The 25,174-nt window shown below is 48.1% G+C and overlaps 2 protein-coding genes across 7 annotated transcripts in view; both read left to right on the forward strand.

The window, feature by feature from the left end:
- Nucleotides 1-25,174, forward strand: part of SPATA20 (spermatogenesis associated 20) — a 2,039,700-nt gene that overhangs the window by 1,719,289 nt on the left and 295,237 nt on the right. The gene's annotated exons all lie outside the window — the stretch shown is intronic.
- On the forward strand, nt 1,244-6,315 carry LOC147702186 (uncharacterized). The gene is made up of 3 exons (XM_086928394.1): nt 1,244-2,737; nt 5,489-5,829; nt 6,165-6,315. The coding sequence occupies exons 1-2, from the start codon at nt 1,244-1,246 to the stop codon at nt 5,801-5,803; spliced, it is 1,809 nt and encodes a 602-aa protein (XP_086784520.1). The 3' UTR covers nt 5,804-5,829; nt 6,165-6,315.

A 25,174-nucleotide genomic window follows, 5' to 3' on the forward strand; every position in this document is an offset into this window, starting at 1 on the left:
GGACCAAGAAAATAAAAGAAACCGTCCTACGGGGGTCCACGCACGCTAAGTCGTGCCCACACCGTTAGGACTCTAGAGAAAAGACAAGGAATTTATACTCTCCTCTTTACACTCACGCTTTTACCCGTCGTCAATGTTCCTGCTAATCGTCAGGATGTACTCTGTAAAATGATCAGAACACAGACATATGTATTAGATGTATCCTTTATAGTTAATTGTGGAAGGGGAACGAGACATACCTCAACGGAGAGACCCTCGAGTGAGGGTTCCTCGAGTTCTAATCCTCCTGCGTCTCTGACAACCAGGAGTCCTTCTTCTTTGTTTCCCCTGCAGGTACACAACCATTGGAACCAACCCAGACTCATCCCGGAAACGGAACCTCCCGAGCGCCTTGACCCCGGAAGTCCCAAACCGGAAGCCGCCTACCGGGAAACCGGAAGTCCCACCTCCATCACAGGGCCCGGAACTATAAAAGACGCCGAAGAAGAGAGGAGAACGTTCCCGATAGCCGACTCGTGGCAGGAGACAGCGCACAGAGAACCATCGAGAGAGAGAGAGAGGAGTACGAGGATCGAAGACGGAGAGTTGGAGGACGTCTGGACCGAGGAGTGGTGGAGTCCTCAGGAGGTGGCTGGAGAGCGGCCGTAACTCGCGGAAGAGTTACGGCGGGGCACGTGAGTACCTTGTTACCGTCTCCGTGTACCCCCTCTGTAGATACCTGTAGATATTTGTATAGAGTTAGATCTCACTGTTAGAGCACCTCTGCACTGTATATAAACTAAATTAGAGGCACTTCACTAGTCAATCTTGTATAATATTCCCTACACCCCCCCCTACACCAGCGCACCTCCCTTCTACCCTCTCCCACCTCTTTCCCCCCCCCTTCTCCACCCCTATCCGCCCCTTCCTCACGGTTCTCTCTTTTCCCCCACACACCCCGGTGTTGGTAACGGTACCAGAGAAGTCTTTACCTAAGGACTAACCCCTGCTTCTCTATTTTCCCTCCGAGGTCATCCCAACGCCCGGAAGACGTGAAGACCTCTGGAAGATCCCCTGGACCACGTACCGCTGGGAGACGACCAAAGCTACACCCCGGAGTCCTTTATGTACATACCCCCTTTCTGTTGTCGAAAAGAACAATAAAAGAGCTACCATAGCCCAATATATACGGCCTCCACGCCTGTTATTCCGGCCCGCAGCAACCCACAGCCCACACCTGGTGTCAGAAGTGGGATCCGGAAGCATGGAGGCCGCCGTGAAGCAACTCGCTGAAAGCCAGGAACTCCTAGGGAAGATGATGGAGCGGTTTCTTAAAACCGCCGAGGATGACCGTGGCCAGCTGCACGATGTCCTGAAAGACCAGGGCACCTCTCAAGATCGAGCCCTTGGGAAGCTTGTGGACGTCATGGGACAATCGAGACCAGCAACTACCCTGCCCTCGGTGGTATTACAAAAGTACGTTTCCGGAGAGGATCCGGACTTCTTTTTTACAAACTTTGAGCGCTTGGCTGAGACTGCTGCTTGGCCCGCTGACCGATGGAGCCACTACCTTGGGCCACTGCTGACGGGCGAACTCCAAACGGCATACCAACAGGCCAATATTCAAGGGCAGACCCCGTACCAGGACATAAAAACGTGCATCCTTGAGCGACTTGGGATCGACGACGAGACCTACAGGACAAGGCTGCGACAAGTACGGGAAGGACCGCAGGAAACCCCCAGAGCCTTGTCTTTCCGCATCCAAGACCTCACCAACCGCTGGCTGAAGCCCGCCACATCCACCAAAGACGAAATCCTTGCAAAAATTTACTTGGAACAGTTTTTGGCCTCCCTGCACCCAGCTACGCAGAAGTGGGTCCGTCAGCACTCGAGACTCACTTTAGACACCGCAGTCGAAATCGCCAGTGCCTTTAGCCGGGCACAGGACTTTCAGAAGAAGGACGAACATCCTTCACGAACGGTCCATGGAAGCCATCCTCGACCCCCGAGGCCGTTAGTACCCCGAAAACCGGAGCCTATTCCTTTTGTTCCCTTCCCGGTGACCCCAAGACCAACTCCTCCCGGCCCTCAATGCTACCATTGTGGGGGTTATGGACATATTGCAAGGTTCTGCCCTCAAAAGGAAGAACCAATGGAGGTCGGCCTTACTAGGAACTATGTATGTCTCACCCAGGAGGCTAGTCCACCTCCCTTCCGATGTCCGGTAAGGATCGACGGACATCCAATGATGGCCTTAGCTGACTCAGGTTGTCGGCAAAGCGTGATACGACCGCAAGAAATGCCCAACCCTCTGGGGCCGATGACTGGCACCGTAGACATCCAGTGTGTACACGGTGATACCCGGAGATATCCCACCACCCGGGTACAAGTACAACAGTACTCGGGAGAGCGTAGTCCCCTTAATGTGGGACTAGTACCCAACCTGCCGGAACAGGTAATCTTGGGCAGTGATTACCACGGACTTCCCCGACTGTTACACGACGCCACCAACTCCTTGGAGAGATGGTGGTCCGAGGCTCCTTTTTCCCGTAATCCACCTCCTGTAGAGCCCGCAACCAAGGCTCCGAAGACAAAAGGGCAAAAGAAGAAAGAGAAAAGGTCCTATGCCGCTGCATATCCTGTGCAGGTGGAACCGCATCCCTGGGAAAATGACCGAGAGTTCCGTGCAGCACAACAAGAAGACCCAGTACTACAGGACGCCTGGGGACGAGCCCTTGATAATGAGGATCCCTTGCACGTATGTCCCTATTTCTTTAAACGAAATGGTCTATTGTATAGGAAAGGTGGACCCCAACAAGAATCCCAGCTGCTCGTTCCAGGTCCCTTTCGTGAGAAGGTATTATTCTTAGCACATAGCCATTTGTTAGGAGGCCATTTCGGGGACGACAAAACCGGACAAACGATACTGGAGAAATTCTATTGGCCGGGCATACATAAACAAGTGAGTCAATACTGCAAAGAGTGTCCGGTATGTCAAAAGAACAGTCGATACCGGCCTCCAAGAGTCCCCCTTCAGCCACTCCCCCTTATTGATGTCCCTTTCACCAGGGTGGGGATGGACCTGATAGGCCCCATGTTGCCCTCGAAAAGTGGATGTCGGTACGCTCTCGTTCTCGTAGACTATGCCACTCGGTTCCCTGAAGCCATCCCGTTAAAACATCCCACCACTCAGAACATTGCAAGAGCCCTGGTAACCATCTTCACCCGAGTGGGTTTTCCCCGTGAGATATTAACAGACCAAGGTACCCCATTTGTTTCGTCTCTCATGCGTCAGGTGTGTTCACAACTGGGCATAAAACAAATAAGAACTTCTGCCTATCACCCCCAGACCGACGGACTGGTAGAGCGGTACAACGCGACTCTAAAGACCACTCTCAAGAAGTTGCTCGGACTAGAAAGCCGTCGCTGGGAGGAAATGCTTCCTTTGGCCCTTTTCGCTATCCGCTGCAAGGTCCAGAGCAGCACAGGCTACTCCCCCTATGAACTCCTCTACGGAAGACCCCCGAGAACCCTCCTAGACGTGGCTCGGGAAGCCTGGGAAGCCGAGCCTGACCGTACCCGACCCCTGCCGGAATATGTCGCCAACCTTAAAACTCATCTGGGCCAAATTAGGGAAATCGTGAGGCAGAACCTATTGACCGCCCAAGCCACACAAAAACGGCAATATGACCGGGGAGCCAAACCCAGAACCTTTGTTCCTGGAGACCTAGTGTTACTTCTCATACCCTCATCCGACCACAAACTGCTTGGACAATGGCAGGGCCCTTATCCGGTGACAAAACAGGTAACCCCTGTTACATATGAGATTGAACTAGACCCTGTTCGTAAACAGAGGCAAATCTACCACATAAATTTGCTTAAGAAATGGGAGGGGCCTCAACCCGTGCTCTCCAGCAGGCTCAACCCAGGGGATCCGCTCTTCGTAAAATGTGTTGACCCGGAACTTCCGCCCAACAAGAGACAAGACCTCAGGAAAATCCTATCACCCATACAAAAGGTGTTTTCCACGTCTCCGGGACACACCACAGTCATCGAGCATGCGATCCAAACAGAACCTGGAAAAATCGTGAGACAACGTCCCTACCGCATCCCAGAGGCCCGCCGCAAAATCATCCAAGAGGAAGTACAAGAAATGATGAAAATGGGTATTATTGAGCCCTCCGTTAGTTGTTGGAACTCACCCATCGTGCTTGTTCCGAAACCCGATGGCTCCACAAGATTTTGTATTGACTTCCGGGAAGTCAATAAAGTATCAAGTTTCGACACGTATCCACTACCCCGGGTAGACGAAATGATAGAACGCATTGGACGGGCTCGCTATATCAGTACGCTGGATCTTTGTAAAGGATATTGGCAGATCCCCATGAAGACCGAAGATAAAAAGAAAACGGCGTTCTCTACGCCGGACGGACTATTTCAGTTTCGAGTTATGCCCTTCGGGCTTCACGGGGCCCCAGCAACCTTCCAACGGGCTATGAACGTTGTCCTGCAACCACATGCCCAATACGCAGGAGCTTATCTTGACGATATAGTCATTTATAGCAACGACTGGCCTGAACACCTGTCCCATCTCGAAAGAGTAATCACTTCCCTGGGGGAATATGGGTTCACCATTAACCCTGCCAAAACTACTCTGGCGGCCCAAACCGTGAAGTATCTGGGTTACCTCCTCGGGAAGGGGGTTATACGACCTCAAGATAACAAAATAAAAGCCATTCAGTCCATCCCTTTCCCCCAAACCAAAAAGGACCTCCGGGCCTTCCTTGGGCTGTTAGGATACTATCGGAGGTTCATCCCAAACTTTTCTCAGACTGCAGTACCCCTAACCGATCTCCTGAAGAAAACCCCTGGAACAGAAACCCTACTACGACAACCCTCACCTCAAATGTTGACGGCTTTTCAGAACCTGAAAAATGCACTGTTGTCCGAACCAGTTCTCATCAGTCCGGACTACACACAACCCTTCATTCTCCAGACTGATGCTTCGGAACAGGGACTGGGAGCGGTCCTATCTCAAAAAGACCAGGCAGGCATAGAGAGGCCTATCCTCTACCTCAGTAGGAAACTCTTTCCCCGTGAGATGAACTACGCGGTAGTCGAGAAAGAAGCTCTAGCCATTAAATGGGCCATTGAGAGCTTGCGTTATTACCTAGAAGGGCGAGAGTTCATTCTGTATACGGACCACGCACCCCTAGAATGGATGGCACGCAACAGGGGACACAATGACAGGGTCCTACGCTGGTTCTTGTCCTTACAGCCCTACAGGTTCCAGACAAAACACAGAAAAGAGGCCGAGCAGGGAAATGCAGACTACCTGTCCAGATATCCCCCACCTTCCACCCCCACAAGAAGGATAGCTAGGGAAAGGGGATGTGGAAGGGGAACGAGACATACCTCAACGGAGAGACCCTCGAGTGAGGGTTCCTCGAGTTCTAATCCTCCTGCGTCTCTGACAACCAGGAGTCCTTCTTCTTTGTTTCCCCTGCAGGTACACAACCATTGGAACCAACCCAGACTCATCCCGGAAACGGAACCTCCCGAGCGCCTTGACCCCGGAAGTCCCAAACCGGAAGCCGCCTACCGGGAAACCGGAAGTCCCACCTCCATCACAGGGCCCGGAACTATAAAAGACGCCGAAGAAGAGAGGAGAACGTTCCCGATAGCCGACTCGTGGCAGGAGACCGCGCACAGAGAACCATCGAGAGAGAGAGAGAGGAGTACGAGGATCGAAGACGGAGAGTTGGAGGACGTCTGGACCGAGGAGTGGTGGAGTCCTCAGGAGGTGGCTGGAGAGCGGCCGTAACTCGCGGAAGAGTTACGGCGGGGCACGTGAGTACCTTGTTACCGTCTCCGTGTACCCCCTCTGTAGATACCTGTAGATATTTGTATAGAGTTAGATCTCACTGTTAGAGCACCTCTGCACTGTATATAAACTAAATTAGAGGCACTTCACTAGTCAATCTTGTATAATATTCCCTACACCCCCCCCTACACCAGCGCACCTCCCTTCTACCCTCTCCCACCTCTTTTCCCCCCCCTTCTCCACCCCTATCCGCCCCTTCCTCACGGTTCTCTCTTTTCCCCCACACACCCCGGTGTTGGTAACGGTACCAGAGAAGTCTTTACCTAAGGACTAACCCCTGCTTCTCTATTTTCCCTCCGAGGTCATCCCAACGCCCGGAAGACGTGAAGACCTCTGGAAGATCCCCTGGACCACGTACCGCTGGGAGACGACCAAAGCTACACCCCGGAGTCCTTTATGTACATACCCCCTTTCTGTTGTCGAAAAGAACAATAAAAGAGCTACCATAGCCCAATATATACGGCCTCCACGCCTGTTATTCCGGCCCGCAGCAACCCACAGCCCACATTAATTGACCTGCTAAGTAAATCTTATTCCAGATACTCTTTTTCTTGCCCATTAAAATAATTTGACAAATATAGACGCTATTTTGGCAAATGTACACGCTATTCTGAATCTACATAGCATCTCAACTCCAGTGGAGGCATGTATCTTTTTGATTCGAAATTTATAATTACAATACCAGCTATGCATACCATAAAAATCTAGTCCTCAAAGCCGACTTTCGAAGGCCACAGAGGCCAGATACCAGACAGAGGTAGAATGGACTTAGTCATTTCTAATGCACTTACGGTGCTTGCAAAATCAGCATGCCTCATGGGCTCGCAGTGTTCGGCATATTTTCACTTCCAGCGCCGTCTGATAAAAACCAAACAGAACGTATTAAAAAGAGCGAGTGATTATCGCTACGTTTTTAGTATGCATGCTGTGAGGACTACCCTTCCGTGAAGCGAGGCACATCCTCACAGAAACATCGCGCATAGACTTACTATGTGCCGGAAGACTCGCCGCCCGAAACCTGGTGTTCTCTCCACTGCAGCCTGGATCTTACATTACGGGCTTGCTTCCTGATTTTTAAAGTTCCGTGTTTTAGCGCATTAGCGCGTCATCCGTCATGTGATCATGACATTGTCACGTGATCGCGGTATTAATGCATGCAATATTTCGTTGTATCAGATGTTGGAAAATCGATTGTTTAATTGGATATAGATCAGCCGATCTAATAATAGTGTAATTTGTCACTCTGGACATTGAAATTAATATTTTATTTCAAACTTTTTGTAGCGAGAATACACTTCCGGTATTTTCAGATCGGAAGACTAGACCGCTAACCCATTGACAGTGGTAAAGCTGAATTTTAGTGATTCCAGCAAGGTGTTTTATGCGTACTATGGTGTCACAAAGTTGATAACTTTATAGACTGACAATGATGTGAAGGGATTCAAATTCAGAAATTTAAATAAATGATCGTGTAAATTATTTAATTTCTTGAGATAAAGAAATATTATGATCAGAAGAATCAGAGGAGTTATTTGAGTACACTTCCCCACGGGATATCATTATTTAGTCCCACCTGGTGAGATGCTAAACGATGAACCCATCTCTGTTCCTGTTCAAATAGTCTTTGCTCGTTACCACTCTGTAAATGTTCAATCACTGTCCAGTGGAAATTATCGGGGGAATGTTTATGGTCTAGAAAGTGTGTGGTCATCTTGGTGTTACTCTTGCCACATCGTATATTGCTCCTATGTTCGCATATACGGAGTTTGACCATTCTCTTTGTCATCCCCACGTATTTTAAACCACATGGGCAGGTTATTAAATAAACATCATTTGTTATGTTACAGTTAGTGTGGCTTCTTTGTTCCCAGATCTTATTGGGTTCCACGGTCAGTGTTTTTGAGCTGCTTGTAAAGGGACAAACACTACAGCTGCCACACGGGTAGTGGCCCACTACAGGTGGTAGACCCCACAAATTTAGAACGCTTCTAATCGTTTCTGGTGTTTTACGGGGGCGTGTATGTACCAAAGCATCTTTGAGGCTTTTTGCTCTTTTGTAAGAGAACATAGGTTTGTCCCAATTACAGGTGTTGGATGTGAGAATCCTCCAATGTTTGTTAATACTCCGAGCCACCACATTCAAGGCTGTATTAAATGTTGTTACGCAAGTGAGTGGTGCTTCACTATTCTCAACTGGGGGCTTATCTTCCAAAAGGGAATCTCGATTCTGATTTCGAGCTCTTTTGTAGCTTTTTGTCAAGAGATGTTTAGGATACCCCGGATTTGCATCTTCTCAGTGAGATCTTTGGCTTGTACCTTGTAGTCTTCAACATCAGAGCAGTTTCTCCGAATGCGGAGGTACTGCCCAAATGGCAGATTCTCCCTCAGTGGTCGAGGATGGAAACTGGAGTAATGTATCAGATTATTTTTGTTAGTGGGTTTTAGTTTTTAACTCGTTGGCAACCCTTGTAATGGTGACATCCAGAAACACTACCGTGGACTCATTGTACTCGTGTGTGAATTTGAGGTTTGAATCACAGTTATTGATCCATGTGAAAAAAGAAACCAAAGTTTCTTCATTTCCTCTCCAAATCAAAAGCACATCATCTATGTACCTTTGCCATAGAATGATGTTTTCACAGAACGAGTTATCAGGGGGTAAAATGTGTAGCTTTTCAAAATTAAATACATACAAACCCGCTACACTAGGGGCAAAAGTGCTGCCCATAGAAGTACCAGTAGCTTGTAAATATAACCGGTCTTCATATTGAAAGAAATTTCTTTTAAGGGCCAGAGAGGCACATTCAACCACAAAGGATTTTGATGTTTTATAATCCCACATGCTGGTTTCTAATGTGTGGGCAATTACCTCAATGGTCGCATCTTGCGGAATGCAAGTATAAAGGCTTTCAATATCTAGTGTAGCCAAGAAACATTGTCCATCAGGCAAAGTAACAGATTCCAACATAGCTAGTAAGCTTTTGGTGTCCTTGATGTACGTACTAGTGGTTTCAATTGAGACTTACCATCAATAATGGACATATCCCTGATAAGGTAGTCATTTACTGAACATATATCCCTTTGGAGGGCTGATTAGTCCCCATCACCACATCTTGGTTTCACGATTTGAACATTGAGATTTTAATTAAGGCTTTTATAAAGTATTTGTCCCTATCCGTTAGGAGTCTATAGATCTCAGGAATGACGTCCAAGACATCAAAAACATAGGGATTTCTGCTTAAACAACTTTTCTTGTACACACTACGGACCTCGTCTCCTGTATCCATTGGAGCAACCAATTAAATAAGGGTTTATGTGTTTTTGACCAGATCTGTGACAGTCAACAGTGTCACTTACCCCTATAACAACAACCATAGATTTTTTGAACACTTCTTAATTGGTTAGAGAGATATTTATACTGTTGTCCCACCGAAACGCGCCAACGCCTCCATGGTTTTGTTAAATTTGAGGCACAATAAATAATCTGTCATATTTTGGCACCTTTGCAATAAGGATTCCTTCAAATGAACAGTTTTTAAAATTACAAATGTATATGTCTTGAACACAGGGAGTAGGAACACCAGTAAAAGGTCCAGTCCTTATGTGAGGTTACAAAAGGAGACAAGGCGGTACTAAAGAGGGACTATGAAGCCTATTCACCAATCAAAAGCAACCATTTAGAAAGGACAGCAACAGGAGCCAATTATTTGTGATATTTTATAATTAGGCTGTAAACTGTTTTTGAGGATATTACTTGGAGTGTTTTTTAACTTCATAAATTTTATCTACTCTACCATTGTTTTAAATTCTATGTTTCTTTAAACAGATTTTAATTAATTGCTGTTTGGGTCCTTTCAAGATTGTGGGTGAGTAGCCTCTGATAGATGATACAGTGGAGTGCGATTGGTTTGATTGATGATTCCTCTGAGAGATTTTTCTCTTTTGTTATACTGTTGGTTCAAGGAACCCTGTCTCTTGGAGTAGTGGGGCCACTCTCCTTTTTCACGAGCCAGAACCTGCTTAGCATCATCCATAGAGTAGCACATCTGGGTTCTCCCATCTTTTATCATTTTAAGGCGGCAGGCTCTTGCAAAAAGACTTGGGCCCCCAAAGCTTTAAGCGGATCTATAAGTTGATGCATCTTCGGTCCATTGTGGATCTGCAAAGATCAGATTGAGCCACGATTGACATTGCCTTGATCTGAACTAGAGTCGCCGGACGTGCTTTTAGAGAGATTGCCTGTCTCAAAAGAAAATTCCAACGTATATTAGGATTGGGCATTGCTGAGCCATATTAGCATTAGAAGAGTTTCAGCTGAGAGGAAGGCAGTGCGCATGCTGAATTTGAAAGTCCCAATCCGAGAGGTCTGGAAAGGCTCTCCCAAACAGTTGTACTATATAGTTTTGGGGGTCAGGGCCTTCCTTTCCCTCTGGGATCCCAAAAATACTTACGTTGTTTCTCCTTTGACGATTTTCCATATCTTTGATTTTTGTCTGGAGATATTCAAGCTGGGAATCATGTCCCCCAATTGCTTTAACTGATGCAGATGTGCCCTCCTCAGTCCGAGTGTCTCTTTCCTGCAACACAGACAGTTCTGTTGTAAGAGTGGTGATCTGCCCTGAACCCTCATCCAAAGATCGTTGTACCTTTGCATTATCTACTTTAGCCTGAGCATAATGCAGCTGAGCCTCCGAATTCTGGGTCTGAAGGACATGTAGGATTACTCTTAGTGAAGGCTCCTGTGTATCATCATCCTGGGATTCTGCAGGTGGAGAATGTTCCAGATTAATGTCCAAAGATATGTCCACCGTGCAGTTCAGATTTACAGAGGGACATTTGCAGGGTGAACGCTGCCGGGTAGGAATTTATCGGCCAGTGGCCTAGGGAGTACTGATATCAAGTGAGAAATAAGTGTTTTTACCTCCTCCTATGACGTATCCCACTTCCTGAGGAGGCTGTCAGAGGAACATAGTTGTCACCCTTGCTTGGATGCTGTTTACTGGAAGCTTTGGAGGATTTAGGCTTTTGATGCAGCTGTGCCTGGTCCTGGTCCACACACTTTTTCTTGGAATTACCCTGGTTCTGCTGAGCATTATGTCCTCCCCCCGACATCGGTGTAGGCGTAGTAGTCAAAAGACCCCTATCCGAATTGGGGGAGAAGATATCGATTGAGCTCGGGATGGCTGTTAAATCATCGCTACGACCCACCCTTGAGGGGTTATTGGCATTGCTGTTGTGCTGTACCACTGCACTTTCCCCCCACTGGGTTTCAGTATCCCCCCTCATAGCCTTCACCCTCTACGGCCTCCATATCAACAGGAATCCACCCACCATGGGCCCGTAGAGTTTCAGTAATAGTACTCACATTAGGAAGCTCAAGTAGTCCAGTTTGTAGGGTCCCAGCAGATAATACTATGTATCCTGCATTTGTCAACAGGTTGTCTGTTGCTTCGCCTTTCTTCTGATCCTCCACACCAAAGGAAACTCCTGATGTGACTGCTGCCATTAAAGTATCTGCCAACGAAGGTCCCACATCAGAGACTGTGGCTTTGTGGCAGAAGACTGTATGAGTTCCCTTATGGCTCCAGACCGAACTAATTTTAGTATATGGCGCCCAACTTGAGTATTTCCAGCACAGGTAAGATGGAGTCTGGCTCCCCAACCACCTGCATCTGCTGCTTCTGCTGCCCTGGTGGTGAAGTGGCTCAAGTCTTGCCCCACACCCGAACTCCATGGCGTGGGGGTTTACCTTTTGAGGTGCCATTGAGATACCACGCTGGTATCCTTGAAAATAGGAGAATTGCAGACAGCCAGGAGCAGCGAAAAGCTCTAAAACGGCTAAAAACTCAGCAGCAACATAGCTGAAGCATTCAGGCAGCAGAGAAAGCTGTCAGTGGGGCTGGCGCGATCAAGTCAGCGCGAGCCGAGAATCCGCAGGTCGTGCGCGGCATCCGTGATTGCAGCACAATGGATGCCGGCTGTCACAGAGCTACGGGGTGGAGCGGCCCTCCACCTCGGGCTCAACCTGCCATCATCCTTCCACTGAACCTACCCCTGTGTCTCACTGCAACACTTACTGTCTTTTTTGTTATCTAATACAATATTTTAAAAATCTAGGTCTTTTACATTTCCAGTTTGGCATTTTACTGTTATATTAGAGTAGATTCTGAAATATCAAATCCATCACTTTAGAGTCTATAACAACTGGGAAGTTTTGTTTGGATATTTATCTCTCCAGTATTGTATTTTTTACAGATTCACATGCTTTAGTCATTCCCCATATTCGAAATCGGAGTTCCAAGGTATAACTAGAAAGCAATACAATGTTAAACATAGCCTGCACAGGCTAAAAACATCAATTTTAGTATCCTATGTACATTATTTAAAAAGAACCAAACTGCAGCCAATCAGGCTGCGTGTGAACAGTCTGCCACCAGAGACCTTGTTGCTAAGATAGCTCAAACATGTTCTTGGATGGTTTTAGTTAGAGAAAACGCATCACAGTCTAGAATAGATCTTGGTGCCCTCCTGGCCTCTTTTGCTTTCCCAAAATCACTGATGTAGTGTAAATGAGTTTCATTAGCATACCGGAAGGAGGAGACTGTGTGCTAAAACTACTGGACCCTCACCTGATTCTACCAACAACCAAACACATACATTAAATAGAATGAGAAGGAATAAAAGTCGCTGGAGTCCCGTACCTTTCATAATGATGCGGTTAGACCAGTAGTTTTCAGAAAATGTACATGATTCTGATAAGGCCATAAGTCATTTGTAGACTTAAGACCAGGTAGTCGGAAAGCCATTGACTTTGCATCTACAGGACTAACCTCCAACCAGGAGTGGGGATTTCCATCTATACATCCGGAAGCTGAATGATTTGGATTTTGTAAATCTGTTGAGTTTTTGCCTGAATGTCAGCATTTCAATCCCAACTTGGAAACTTGTTTGTTTCCTAGCCATTGTCCAGAGTTGTGGGCACCCCATGGCATTGGTAAAATCCAGCCATGTTGGCGATGTCAAAGAGACATAGTCTTTTACATGCAATACCCCTGAATAAGAGAATTCTAACTTCAGTCAGTTGCTGTAAAGACATCAACACTGTTCTTTAATCATCCTTAAGTCCGTGTGGGAAACCCAGCGAGAGGCACTTGGACCACCCTAGTCTTCCAAAGTTGTGTCCTCGCATAAGCATGCCATGCAAATTACTGAACACTGCCCCCATCTATTCTCTTCATTATCTGAAGTATGGTGCCAAGTTCGGTGCAGGCTTTTCTGGCTATTTTAGATAGTGAACTTTGGTTTGAGACAGGGTGGACTCAGCGGGCTCAGAGACCCAGTAACACACTGCAGTCTTAGAACTAGAGTCTCATTTCACTAACTGTCAGCCAGAGCATGTGACTGCTAAACTGCTTCAAAAGCAATTGAGCATGTGCATTTGAATACCATGGTCAGTACATCTGAGTTCAGTTTTTCAAAATCTAGTATTTCCAACCACCATAGCAACAACATTACCTTTGAGTTAACAATGACAGGAGCTAAGCGCTATAGCGCCGAGACACCCATGGGTATTTGTGCGCTCTACAAATCACTTAAATAAATAAATAAATAAAGCCATTTGATTTCGTGCTAGGATGGGGCCAGAGAAGTTCATTTTGTGTGTGCTCTTTTACAGTTTATTTATATTTACAAAGTAAAGTGATATTACTGTATTTTGCTGTGTTTTGCTTTTCTATCCACACAGCCTTCTTGAGTAAATATTGAACTACTCTGTCTGAGAGTCACAAACTAAAGAGGATTACTTGTTAATCCTGATTGGGTGGTCCAACAGTTTTCCCGGTTCGCCAGTGGTGAACGACTTCAATTCTCACAGTTTGAACTCAGGAGTCTCTGACTACCTTGACACAACTTGAGCTAGGATGGGGGTTGGGAGCACACTGCCTCACAGTCCCAGCACAGTTCGCCCCTTTGCATCCTGGTAAATGCAGTACACAGTTCAAACTTACTTCAAAAGTAGCTGGAGTTTTCCACCAAAGTTGGTGCAGACATTGCTGTATATCTCTAGACACGTGTTTCTGGGTTGATCCCGTCTTCAGTAGAGAGCAGCAGTACTAGAGAGCAAAGAAAAATAATCTGGGGTTGCTGGAAATGCTGCCAAGTTTCTTTCAGGTCACAGTACCACTCACAGGCACACAGGTGCATCTCCAAAGCTCGTCAGCTTGCTGGCTCAAGGGAGCCTTTTGAACAGAATGGGGGGTTGGGAGCACACTGCCTCACAGTCCCAGCACAGTTCGCCCCTTTGCATCCTGGTAAATGCAGTACACAGTTCAAACTTACTTCAAAATTAGCTGGAGTTTTTCACCAAAGTTGGTGCAGACATTGCTGTATATCTAGTATTAGAGAGCAAAGAAAAATCATCACATGGGGTTGCTGGAAATGCTGCCAAGTTTCTCTCAGGTCACAGTACCACTCACAGGCACATAGGTGCATCTCCAAAGCTCGTCAGCTTGCTGGCTCAAGGGAGCCTTTTGAACAGAATGGGGGTTGGGAGCACACTGCCTGACAGTCCCAGCACAGTTCGCCCCTTTACATCCTGGTAAATGCAGTACACAGTTCAAACTTACTTCACAATTAGCTGGAGTTTTTCACCAAAGTTGGTGCAGACGTTGCTGTATATCTCTAGACACGTGTTTCTGGGGTGAGCCCGTCTTCAGTAGAGAGCAGCAGTATTAGAGAGCAAAGAAAAATCATCTGGGGTTGCAGGCAATGCTGCCAAGTTTCTCTCAGGTCACGGTACCACTCACAGGCACACAGGTGCATCTCCAAAGCTCGTCAGCTTGCTGGCTCAAGGGAGTCTTTTGAACAGAATGGGGGTTGGGAGCACACTGCCTCACAGTCCCAGCACAGTTCGCTCCTTTGCATCCTGGTAAATGCAGTACACAGTTCAAACTTACTTCAAAATTAGCTGGAGTCTTTCACCAAAGTTGGTCCAGACATTGCTGTATATCTCTAGACACGAGTTTCTCGGTTGAGCCCGTCTTAAGTAGAGAGCTTTGGAGATGCACTTGTGTGCCAATGAGTGTTACTGTGACCTGAGAGAAACTTGGCAGCATTTCCAGCAACCCCAAATGATTTTTCTTTGATCTCTAATACTGCTGCTCTCTACTGAAGACGGGCTCAAACCAGAAACAAGTGTCTAGAGATATACAGCAATGTCTGGACAAACTTTGGTGAAAAACTCCAGCTAACTTTGAAGTAAGTTTGAACTGTGTACTCCATTTACCAGGATGCAAGGGGGCGAACTGTGATGGGACTGTGAGGCAGTGTGCTCCTAACCCCCATACAACTTGAGCTAGGTTTCTTAACTTTGGAGTCCCTTTCTGTTTTCCAGTATTTCTTTTACTTAAGTAGCTTTTCCTTCCTTCTTTTGGACATTCAGTAGGCCAGCTTGTCTTTATTTTTTCTTTTTGTAAAGTTCCATTCCTTTGGGGAAAACACATTCAAGAAGTGCAAACATGTTTAATGCATAATGTGTTGTCCTTAAATCAAACCTCCTGAAGACCACAGTCTACATAACTTTTGCATTCTCAGCAAATTAAAGTTTAATAGTCTCCATCGCAGAAACAGAGAAAAGTCAAATTCCATTCTCAAGTTTATATGACACCAGTGCTCTTAGTTTTTGGGGGATAAGATGGATCGCCTTCTTTGAGCATGTCGATTTCTCCAGTATTAGGGGTGTCTTTCATAGATTCACATGCTTGAATATTTGAAATCCTCTAAAAACAATTCCTACATAGGAAAGCATGATAAAGAGAAAAAACTACTTGTAACACATTAGTGTCATTATGTTAGTCCAAATTACAGCCAATCAGGCTCCAGCACCCTCTAGAACCTTCTCCTCAGAAGCTCAAGCCCTCAGATTTTCTACCGCACGTCGTGTGAAGGGAGTCTCCCTGAGCTTTGCTCAATTTTCACCTCTACTCTTCTAGTTCCAGTGTTTTTCTCAACATGTCAAGTAAGAAGTCTTTATTTATACCTTGCTCTTCTTGTGGGAAGCTGCGCCTTTTTGAAAAGGACCCCCACCAGAAGTGTATATACTGTTTATACCCTGATCATGAGGCTGGCAGCTGCAAGTTCTGTAGAACTTTTTCTACTAAGACTCTGAAGGACAGAGAAGGCCACCTTCTCCTTTGGCTTCAACGTCTAAAGGACAAGGATTCAGTCCTGTCAGACGCAGAAAGTTTTCATTCTGGACTTTCTTCAGCAGCATCCAAGCGTGGTAGTTTACAGGATGTTCCATCTCCTTTCCTCAAAAAGATGAAGTTGGCCATGCCTCTGGCTCCTGGGGCATCTTCAGCCACCCCTACCACCTTTACGCCCACGAGACCTGGCTCTCAGGCGTCTTTTGCTGCCTCTCGAGGTGTTTCCAAGCCTCTTAAAGTTTCGCCGCCGACGAGCGCTCCGACGACGAAAACGGCATTTGCTGCATCCTCTACGACGACGCGGACTACAACATCAGCTTTTTCCTCATCGACTACGGTCTCGTCGACAGCATCCACGTCGACGAGAGTTTCATTGCCTTCCAAGCCAGTTCCGTCGACGATTCCCATCTCCTCGTCGACGAAGAAGAAAGAATCCTCGTCGACGAAAGTCTCGAAGAAATCGTCGTTGTCACGGCGATGCCGTTGACCAAGATCTCATCGACGAAGATACCGTCGACCAAGGACTCGTCGACAAAGACATCGTCGACCAAAGCCTCGTCGACGAAGACTCCGTCTACAGAGGTTCAACCGGCGTCGACGACCGTTCCGTCGACGGTTGCTTCGTGGACGACCTCGTCTCCAGCTGATCGCCCGTCGACAGTGACCCTGACGACGACTCCGTCGACGGCCGTACCGTCGATGATGACTTCTCCAAAACTATCTTTATCGACGACTAAGTCAGTATCGTCGACGTTAACGATGACGGCACCGTCGACGGTGGCACCACTTTCCTTTGCCTCGCTGCCGTTAGTGCCTTTGATGAATTTAGAATCTTCTCATCATCGCAATAAGGCTCCATGCCACCAGATCTCTGATCCAGAGCTGCAACCACCTTCTCCAATGTTTGCCACTACCTCTGAGCATGATACTGACTCAGAACAAGAAGGGGATATGTTTGGAGCGGCACAAAGTCCCTCTGACTTAATAATTAAATGTCAGGACTGGGATTCTGTCGAAGGTGACGGTGATCAACAGTCTCAATCTGAGGAACAGCTGGTCCAAGTCCCTATGGCTACCATTTCTTTAACTCTAATCTCAAATCTCCAGCATATGCTGGATGATTACAACCGCCGTTTCCCAGCAACGCCACAGAGAACACCGGCACCATCTCCGGCTCCCGTAGCACTGCCTCCACCTTCTCTGCCGCCTATGTTACCACCAACAACTTCGTATCAGGTTCAGACATCTATTAGAATCCATACAACGGTTTATCCGCAGGATGCGGATGATGAGGCGGTCCCAGAGCGTAAGGACGGAGAGGTCCCAGACAATTCAGATAATGATACAGGTGACCAGGATATGGCTGAATGGGATGATTATCGGGCACAGACGCCTTCGCCTCAGCCAGGGAACTCTGGAGATTCACCTCCTGTAGATATCGCCGGTTTCCATCTTTTAATGGATAAAGCAGCTCTGCGTTTCAAGTTAGCAAGATCACAACGTGAGGAGGACTGTTTCCTTTATGATTTTAAAGATAAACCTTATAAGCAAACCCACACAATTCCTATCATCGTTTTTGTTTGGAAGGAAGGAATTAAACTCATGACTGCTCCAAACTCCTTACCTGCTCAGATACTGCGCCTTGAGAAAAAATACAAGGCCCCAACTGGCTCTCCGGCTTGCCTGCTTTCTCACCCCAAGCCGGACTCGGTAGTTACTCAGGTCGCACAGCGTCGAGCCCGGAACCCAGCGGCTCCAATCACAGCCCCTCCAGATAGAGAGGGTCGACGCCTGGATGCTATTGGCCGCAAGTTTTCAACGATGGCTTCCACATCTGTCCGGGCAGCCAATGCCTTAGCCATCTTGGGACGTTATGACAGACAGATGTGGTCAGACATTTCAGATTTGATGGAACTCATACCTGATGCTTCCAAGGCTGATGCTCAACAGATTCTTCGCGATGGTCAGAGAACGTCAGAAGAAATGATCGACTTCGCAGTCGATATTGCTAACACAGGTTTCCGTCTGCTTGCAAGTGCGGCTGCACTCCGACAACAGGGTTGGTTGAAATCCACATCCTTCCGGCAGGAAGTCCAATCCAAAATATTGGATATGCCCTATGATGGGGAATCGCTATTCGGATCCCATATCGATGACGCCCTGGAATCCATTAAGAAAGACACCGATACGGCAAAGTCTTTGGGCACGTTACAATTTCGGAAGCAGTCCTTTCGAGGTGCGCGAGGAAGCGGCACTTCTTCCAACGTTCGAGGTGGTCAACAATACCGCTCATACAATCTGAGCGGCCAACGTTACACGCCCAATCAGCAATCTTGGCAGCAGCCCTCCAGGCCCTACAGAGGAAAGTCCTCTTACCGTGGATCCAACTCAAAGCGCCAATGACTTTTCTCACCCTCAAAGTGTTGGAGGTCGAATCTCTCTGTTTCATTCTCAGTGGTCCTCGATCACCTTGGACCGCTGGGTTTTGGACATTATACGACGGGGTCATGCCCTAGAGTTTGTAGAGATTCCTCCTTGTACTCCACCTCGTGGCCTGCCTCCTCCACATCTCGAGGAGCTTTACCATCAGGTCCGTCTTCTTGTGTTAAAAGGTGCAGTCAAAGTGGTCCCGAAACATCAAAGAGGAGAGGGGTTTTACTCTCGATTCTTCCTCATACTCAAGAAGACTGGAGATTGGCGACCCATTCTGGATTTGAGGGCTCTCAACCAGTTCCTAAATTCCCAATCGTTCCGCATGCTGACGTTACTGGAAATCCTGCGTCTTCTATCCAGCGAGGATTTCATGACCACCATAGACCTTCAAGACGCTTACTTTCATGTCCCAATTCTTCACCAACATCGCCAGTACCTGCGTTTCAAGGTGGGGCCAATGCATTTTCAGTTCAAAGTTCTGCCCTTCGGGCTGCGATCAGCTCCTCGTGTGTTCACGAAGGTACTGGCCCCTCTGGTGGCTCACCTGCTTCTACAAGGCGTTGAAATCTTTCCATATTTGGACGATTGCCTTCTCCAGTCTCAATCCCACCATTTGCTATGTCAGGACACTCGCCTTTGCCAGCAGGTGTTTCAGTCCCTGGTGTTGACCATCAACGTTGAAAAGTCACAGTTTGCGCCTCTGCAAACCAGATCCTTCTTGGGAGCGATCCTAGACACGAAGCTCTCAAAAGCGACGTCAGAAAATCCTTCGTCTGGTCTACCTCATTCGAAGAAAACAGTCAGTTTCTGTTCAAACGTTAAAATCATTCTTGGGAATGGCTTCATCTTGTATCGCACTGATCCCAAATTGCAGGTTGCGCGCCCGTCCCATTCAGGAAGAACTGGACTTACAGTGGCGTCAGATCTCTGGGTCCTTCAACGACCTTGTTGCAGTCACAACCCGCATGAGAAAGAGCTTGCTTTGGTGGGCACAACCTACAAACCTGGAAATGGGAACGTCCTTTCTCGTTCATGCACCAGATCTTACTCTGACGACGGACGCCTCCCTGGAGTGGTGGGGCACTCATCTCCAGGGCCTATCCATCAAGGGCAAGTGGACTCCGCCCCAACGCAAGTGGCATATCAACAGGCTGGAATTGATGGCGATCTTCCTAGCGCTCAAGTCATTCCTACCTGTAGTTCACGGGGAGTCAGTGCTGATCCAAACGGACAATACTGTGAGAAGTTGGCCTGGTATATAATGCTCACTAATTCTAGTGATCACTTTGTACCATGCCAAGCAACCCTTATGATGATTGGTTGTAATTCAACCTTGTAGACCAGTTATCCTAGTGGTAACGTGGACAAAGCAGTCTTAGGCTAAACTCTGAAAGGCATGTGAAGCCAGCTGTAATACCATACACAACCCCCTTGAATACAAAATGAAAGGGACACCACACAGATATATATTGAAAATATATATTGATTTATTAACTATAAAATCCCCTGGACTCTTTATGAGCACAGAAGCACAAGCGTTAAATCACAAGACAGTTTAAAATACACAAAAGTTGCACAATATGGATGAGCCCTAGGGGCCACCTAAACCATATACTAAGAAAGTGGTATAAGAGATACCAGGGTGAAAGGGAACAGGCCTAGGGCCTTGGGAATCGCTGGAGCTATTCGAGACTAGCAGTGACTAAGTCGGGAAAGGCCCGCGGGACTCGGGTGCAGTGTTCAAAGTGCACGCACTTTCCAATGGAAGTCTATGGTGCGTAAAAAGTACAAAGTTAAAGAGTTAGGAACCTTCCGAGTGACCTAGAACGCTGAAACTTAAGACACAGACCCTTGAGATGTGTACCAGTGTAGGAACACCGGCGGAGCTGAGTTACCTCACCCACAGGAAGCGGGTGCACAGGGTCGAAGTAGTGTCGGGTTTCGTCACGCTGGTCGATGGTGCTTGGAGCTGAAGATGCTGCAGGCGGCTCGATGTGAAGAGTTCCGGTGGATCCAAGGGTGGATCTGAAGATGTGAAGACCTGAAAGCAGAGGGGACAATGTTCAAAGTCACTAGCCATTGACTACCGTGGAACCAGATTGGAACCAGGCGATGTCGGGTACAAACAGGCGTTGTAGGGTAGCTTCTCTCTGCAGCCACGTGGACACCGGGGGTCGAGGACGTCCAGGAGTCGGTCACAAGCTGTCCCACGCAGGCTTCTCGCTGTTGGCGGTGTCGGCGACCTGATCGGAGCAAACAGGCCTTGGCTAATGCAAGCCACGCAGGAATTGAAAGATGCTTAACACTCGGACCAGCAAGGTCAGAGCGAGTGCTCCTTTTCACAGGAGCTTGGGTAGGTCTGGAGCAACCAGACCTGCTGTGTAGTTTGTCCGTTTCGTCGCCAAGATGGCCGCTGACCACGTGGCTAGTGGCCGGGATGGCGCGTCAAGTGGCACAATGCAAAAGGGCCCCACGCAGATCGTGGAGATGTTGGGGGGCTGATCTTCGGTGCAAGGGCTGCTCGATGGTGGGGGTTCTCAGTCCCCAAAGCACAACGTCGAGGATACATCAGAAGCTGCGCAGTCAGCTTTTCATGTGTCTTCCAAGAGGTCCGGTCCCACGTCACTCGGTGCCTCCACGGGTCCCTTCTTTGCAGGGACTGTAGATCGGGCTCTGAGAGGTCTGGGAGTCTGGTTCTTGTCGGGCTCTGGGCTCGGGCTCCGGCGGGAGGCGGCGGCAAAGCAGACTTCGAGTTGCTGGTTGGTGCCTGTGTTCACAGGGTGGCCACTCCTAGGCCACAAGGGAGATTCTCTTCAGTCTTCTGAGCAGCAGAATGTCGAAGTCCAGTCGTCTTCTTAGTTTCAAGTTGATTCAGGATGATCTGCTGTGCAATGGCACTGCTCCCACTCTTATTCCCAATCTGAGGGGTGGATCACCTACTAGGTCCCTCCTCTGGGAGGAACCAGGAAGGGGGGCGGTTACACCCCCTTTCCTTTGTCCAGTTCCGCGCCAAGCCTGGGTCTGGAAAGTCCCAGGACCGGTTTGGACTGGCCTATGCACAGGGACACCTTGTGTGCCCCGGGCATGTCTGATTCTATTCAGCCCTGTCCTACCCAATACACAAAACCCTGTCTGGGGTGGTGCTCGCACCTCCCAAGGCAGGAAACCCTTTGTCCAGGCCACCATCTGCCGAGTTTCGGTCAGCAGCAGGACGCCAGACTCGTGTCTGTGGTGGCAGCATCCATTTTGTGATGCTGAGGCTCTGGTTAACTTTAACCGGGGTTAAGGCTACGCACATGTCGTGTCCCTCTAGAAGGGTGGAATGCTATCCCCGTCGACAGAACTGTCGAGGGGATAGTATTCCAATTCGTATGACACCTTACTCGACATGTTTTGATAAAGCCAAACCAAAGATGGCATTTAACCGCGAGGATTATAATGCACTTAAGAGTATATGGTATGGCAATATCCCGGAACAGCTTAGGGAGTGGTTCCCGACAGCTGCAGACAGGCTCAGCTCATGCTAGAGCACCATCTCACATATTTCCTAGCACTCTCCCTCCAGGATTGAGGAGGCCTTCCATAGGAGTGGCTGATAGGAACATATGTGTCCAGTTTAGGGTTAGGCACAGACATAATGTACCTAAGCAAGAGGTGATTACACCAACTTACCCCAGCTGAGTGATCAGCCAGTTGTGTCAAATATGGAGGCCAGGGGTGGCACAATACATGCTGCAGCCCCTGGTAGGCCTTGGAAACACCTATGTCCTGGGTACCTAGGGTACACTACTACAGGGGCTAATAAGGTGAACCAGTTCCAATTCGTAATGCACCTAAAGTGCATTGGCAGTAATTTAGAGAGAGAACAGCAGGCTGTGGGTCTGATTAGCAGGCCCACAGCCACATTAAGTCATAAACCAGTGAAGCAAAAAGCAAAAATTTGGGGTGACCATAGGATAGCAGACCCTACTCTCCTACATAACCCCCCCCCCCCAAAACGCAGGGACATTAGACTAACCTTGACCAGTTGTGTCTTCATGTTCTAAGTGGAAGTACCTGGAGAGACCATCTGCGTTGCCATGGTCAGTCCCTGGGCGGTGCTCCACTGTAAAGTCCATCCCCTGTAGGGAAATGGACCACCTGAGTAGTTTGGGATTTTCACCCTTCATCTGATTAAGCCATAAGAGGGGCTTATGGTCGGTCTGAATCCTGAAGTGAGTGCCAAATAAGTATGGTCTCAACTTCTTCAGGGCCCACACCACAGCAAAGGCCTCCCTCTCTATAGCTGACCAACGTTTCTCTCTGGGGGTCAGCCTTCTGCTAATAAAAGCAATGGGCTGGTCCTGGCCATCTACATTAAGCTGTGAAAGCACTGCTCCCACTCCCAACTCAGAAGCATCTGTTTGGACAATGAACTCTCTTGAGTAGTCAGGACTCTTCAGAATAGGTGCAGAGCACATGGCCTTCTTCAGGTCATCAAATGCCTTTTGACAGATTTCTGTCCACTGAACCTTTTTGGGCATCTTCTTGGATGTCAGATCCTTAAGAGGAGTCACAATGGACCCATAGTTCTTAACAAACTTCCTGTAGTACCCAGTCAGGCCCAAGAAAGCTTTGACCTTAGTCTGGGTAGTTGGAGGGGACCAGTCCTTGATGGTCTGGATCTTACTCTCCAGTGGTTGAACTTGGCCTCCACCTACAAGGTGGCCCAGGTATACAACCTTGCTCTGCCCTATCTGGCACTTTGTTGCCTTGATAGTGAGGGCTGCCTTTTGCAGAGCCTCAAGCACTTCCTTCAGGTGGACCAGGTGATCCTCCCAGGTGGAGCTAAAGACAGCAATATCATCCAGATAAGCTGCGCAAAAGTCATCCAACCCAGTAAGGACTTGATTCACCAACCTTTGGAAGGTGGCAGGTGCATTTTTCAAACCAAAGGGCATCACCACAAATTGATAATGCCCACTAGGGGTAGAAAATGCTGTCTTGGCTTTAGACTCCTCAGCTAACCTGATTTGCCAGTAGCCAGCTGTCAAGTCAAATGTGCTCAAATATTTGGCAGAAGCCAACTTGTCAATGAGCTCATCTGCCCTTGGAATAGGGTGTGCATCTGTCCTGGTGACAGCATTGAGTCCTCTGTAATCCACACAGAACCTCATCTCTCTCTTGCCATCTTTGGTGTGAGGTTTGGGGACCAGAACCACTGGGCTAGCCCAGGGACTCTCTGAAGGCTCAATAACACCTAATTCCAGCATCTTTTGCACCTCAGTCTTTATACAGTCCCTGACGTGGTCAGGTTGCCTGTAAATCTTGCTCTTTACAGGAAGACTGTCACCAGTGTCCACCACATGTGTACACCAGTTAGTCTGACTGGGTGTCAATGAGAACATATTCCTGTAGAACTTGTCTGCAGTCATGTTGCTGATGTTCAGTGAGGTTGCCACCTAAGGCCACACCATCAACTGAGCCATCCTCAGGGTTTTGAGTGAGCAGGTCTGGGAGAGGGTCACTCTCTTCCTCCTGTCCCTCATCTGTAGCCATGAGCAAGCCCATGTCTTCCATGCTGACATATGCCTTCAATCTGTTTACATGGAGCACCCTGTGGGGGCTCCTGGGAGTTCCTAGGTCCACCAAGTAGGTAACCTCTCCCTTCTTCTCCAGAATTGTATGGGGTCCAGACCATTTGTCTTGGAGTGCTGCTGGAGCCACTGGCTCCAACACCCATACCTTCTGTCCAGGCTGAAACTCAACAAGGACAGCCTTTTGGTCATGCCAAGCTTTCTGTAATTCTTGGCTAACCTCAAGGTTTTTGGATGCCTTTTCCATGTACTCTGCCATCCTGGAGCGGAGACCAAGTACATAGTCCACTATGTCTTGCTTAGGCTTTTTGAGAGGTAACTCCCATCCTTCCTTCACCAGACACAGGGGTCCTCTTACAGGGTGCCCAAACAACAATTCAAAGGGGCTGAAGCCAACCCCCTTTTGAGGGACCTCTCTGTAAGCAAACAAAAGGCAGGGCAGTAGGATGTCCCATCTTCGCCTGAGCTTTTCAGGTAATCCTTTAATCATGCCCTTTAGGGTCTTGTTAAATCTCTCAACAAGCCCATTGAATTGTGGATGATAAGGAGTGGTGAACTTGTAGTTGACACCACATTCCTTCCACATAGCTGTCAAATATCCTGACATGAAGTTGGCACCTCTATCAGATATTACCTCCTTAGGAAACCCCACTCTGGAGAAAACTCCAAGTAAGGCCCTGGCCACAACAGGAGCTGTTGTGGTCCTAAGTGGAATTGCCTCTGGGTACCTGGTGGCATGATCCACTACCACCAGTATGAATCTGTGCCCAGATGCTGTAGGGGGATCCATTGGACCTACAATATCAATCCCCACTCTTTCAAAGGGAACCCCCACCACAGGTAGTGGTATCAGGGGGGGCCTTTGTTGTTCCACCTGCTTTACCACTGGCTTGGCAGGTTTCACAGGAGCGACAAAACTCCTTGGTGTCTTCAGACATGTGAGGCCAGTGAAAATGAGGGACAAGCCTGTCCCAGGTCTTATTCTGGCCTAAGTGTCCTGCTAGAGGAATATCATGGGCTAAGGTGAGAAGGAAACCCCTAAATTGCAGAGGTATAACCAACCTCCTGGTTGCACCAGGCTTGGGGTCTCTACCCTCTGT

The sequence above is a fragment of the Lissotriton vulgaris genome, chromosome 7, assembly GCF_964263255.1.
Source record: "Lissotriton vulgaris chromosome 7, aLisVul1.2, whole genome shotgun sequence".
NCBI lineage: Eukaryota > Metazoa > Chordata > Amphibia > Caudata > Salamandridae > Lissotriton > Lissotriton vulgaris.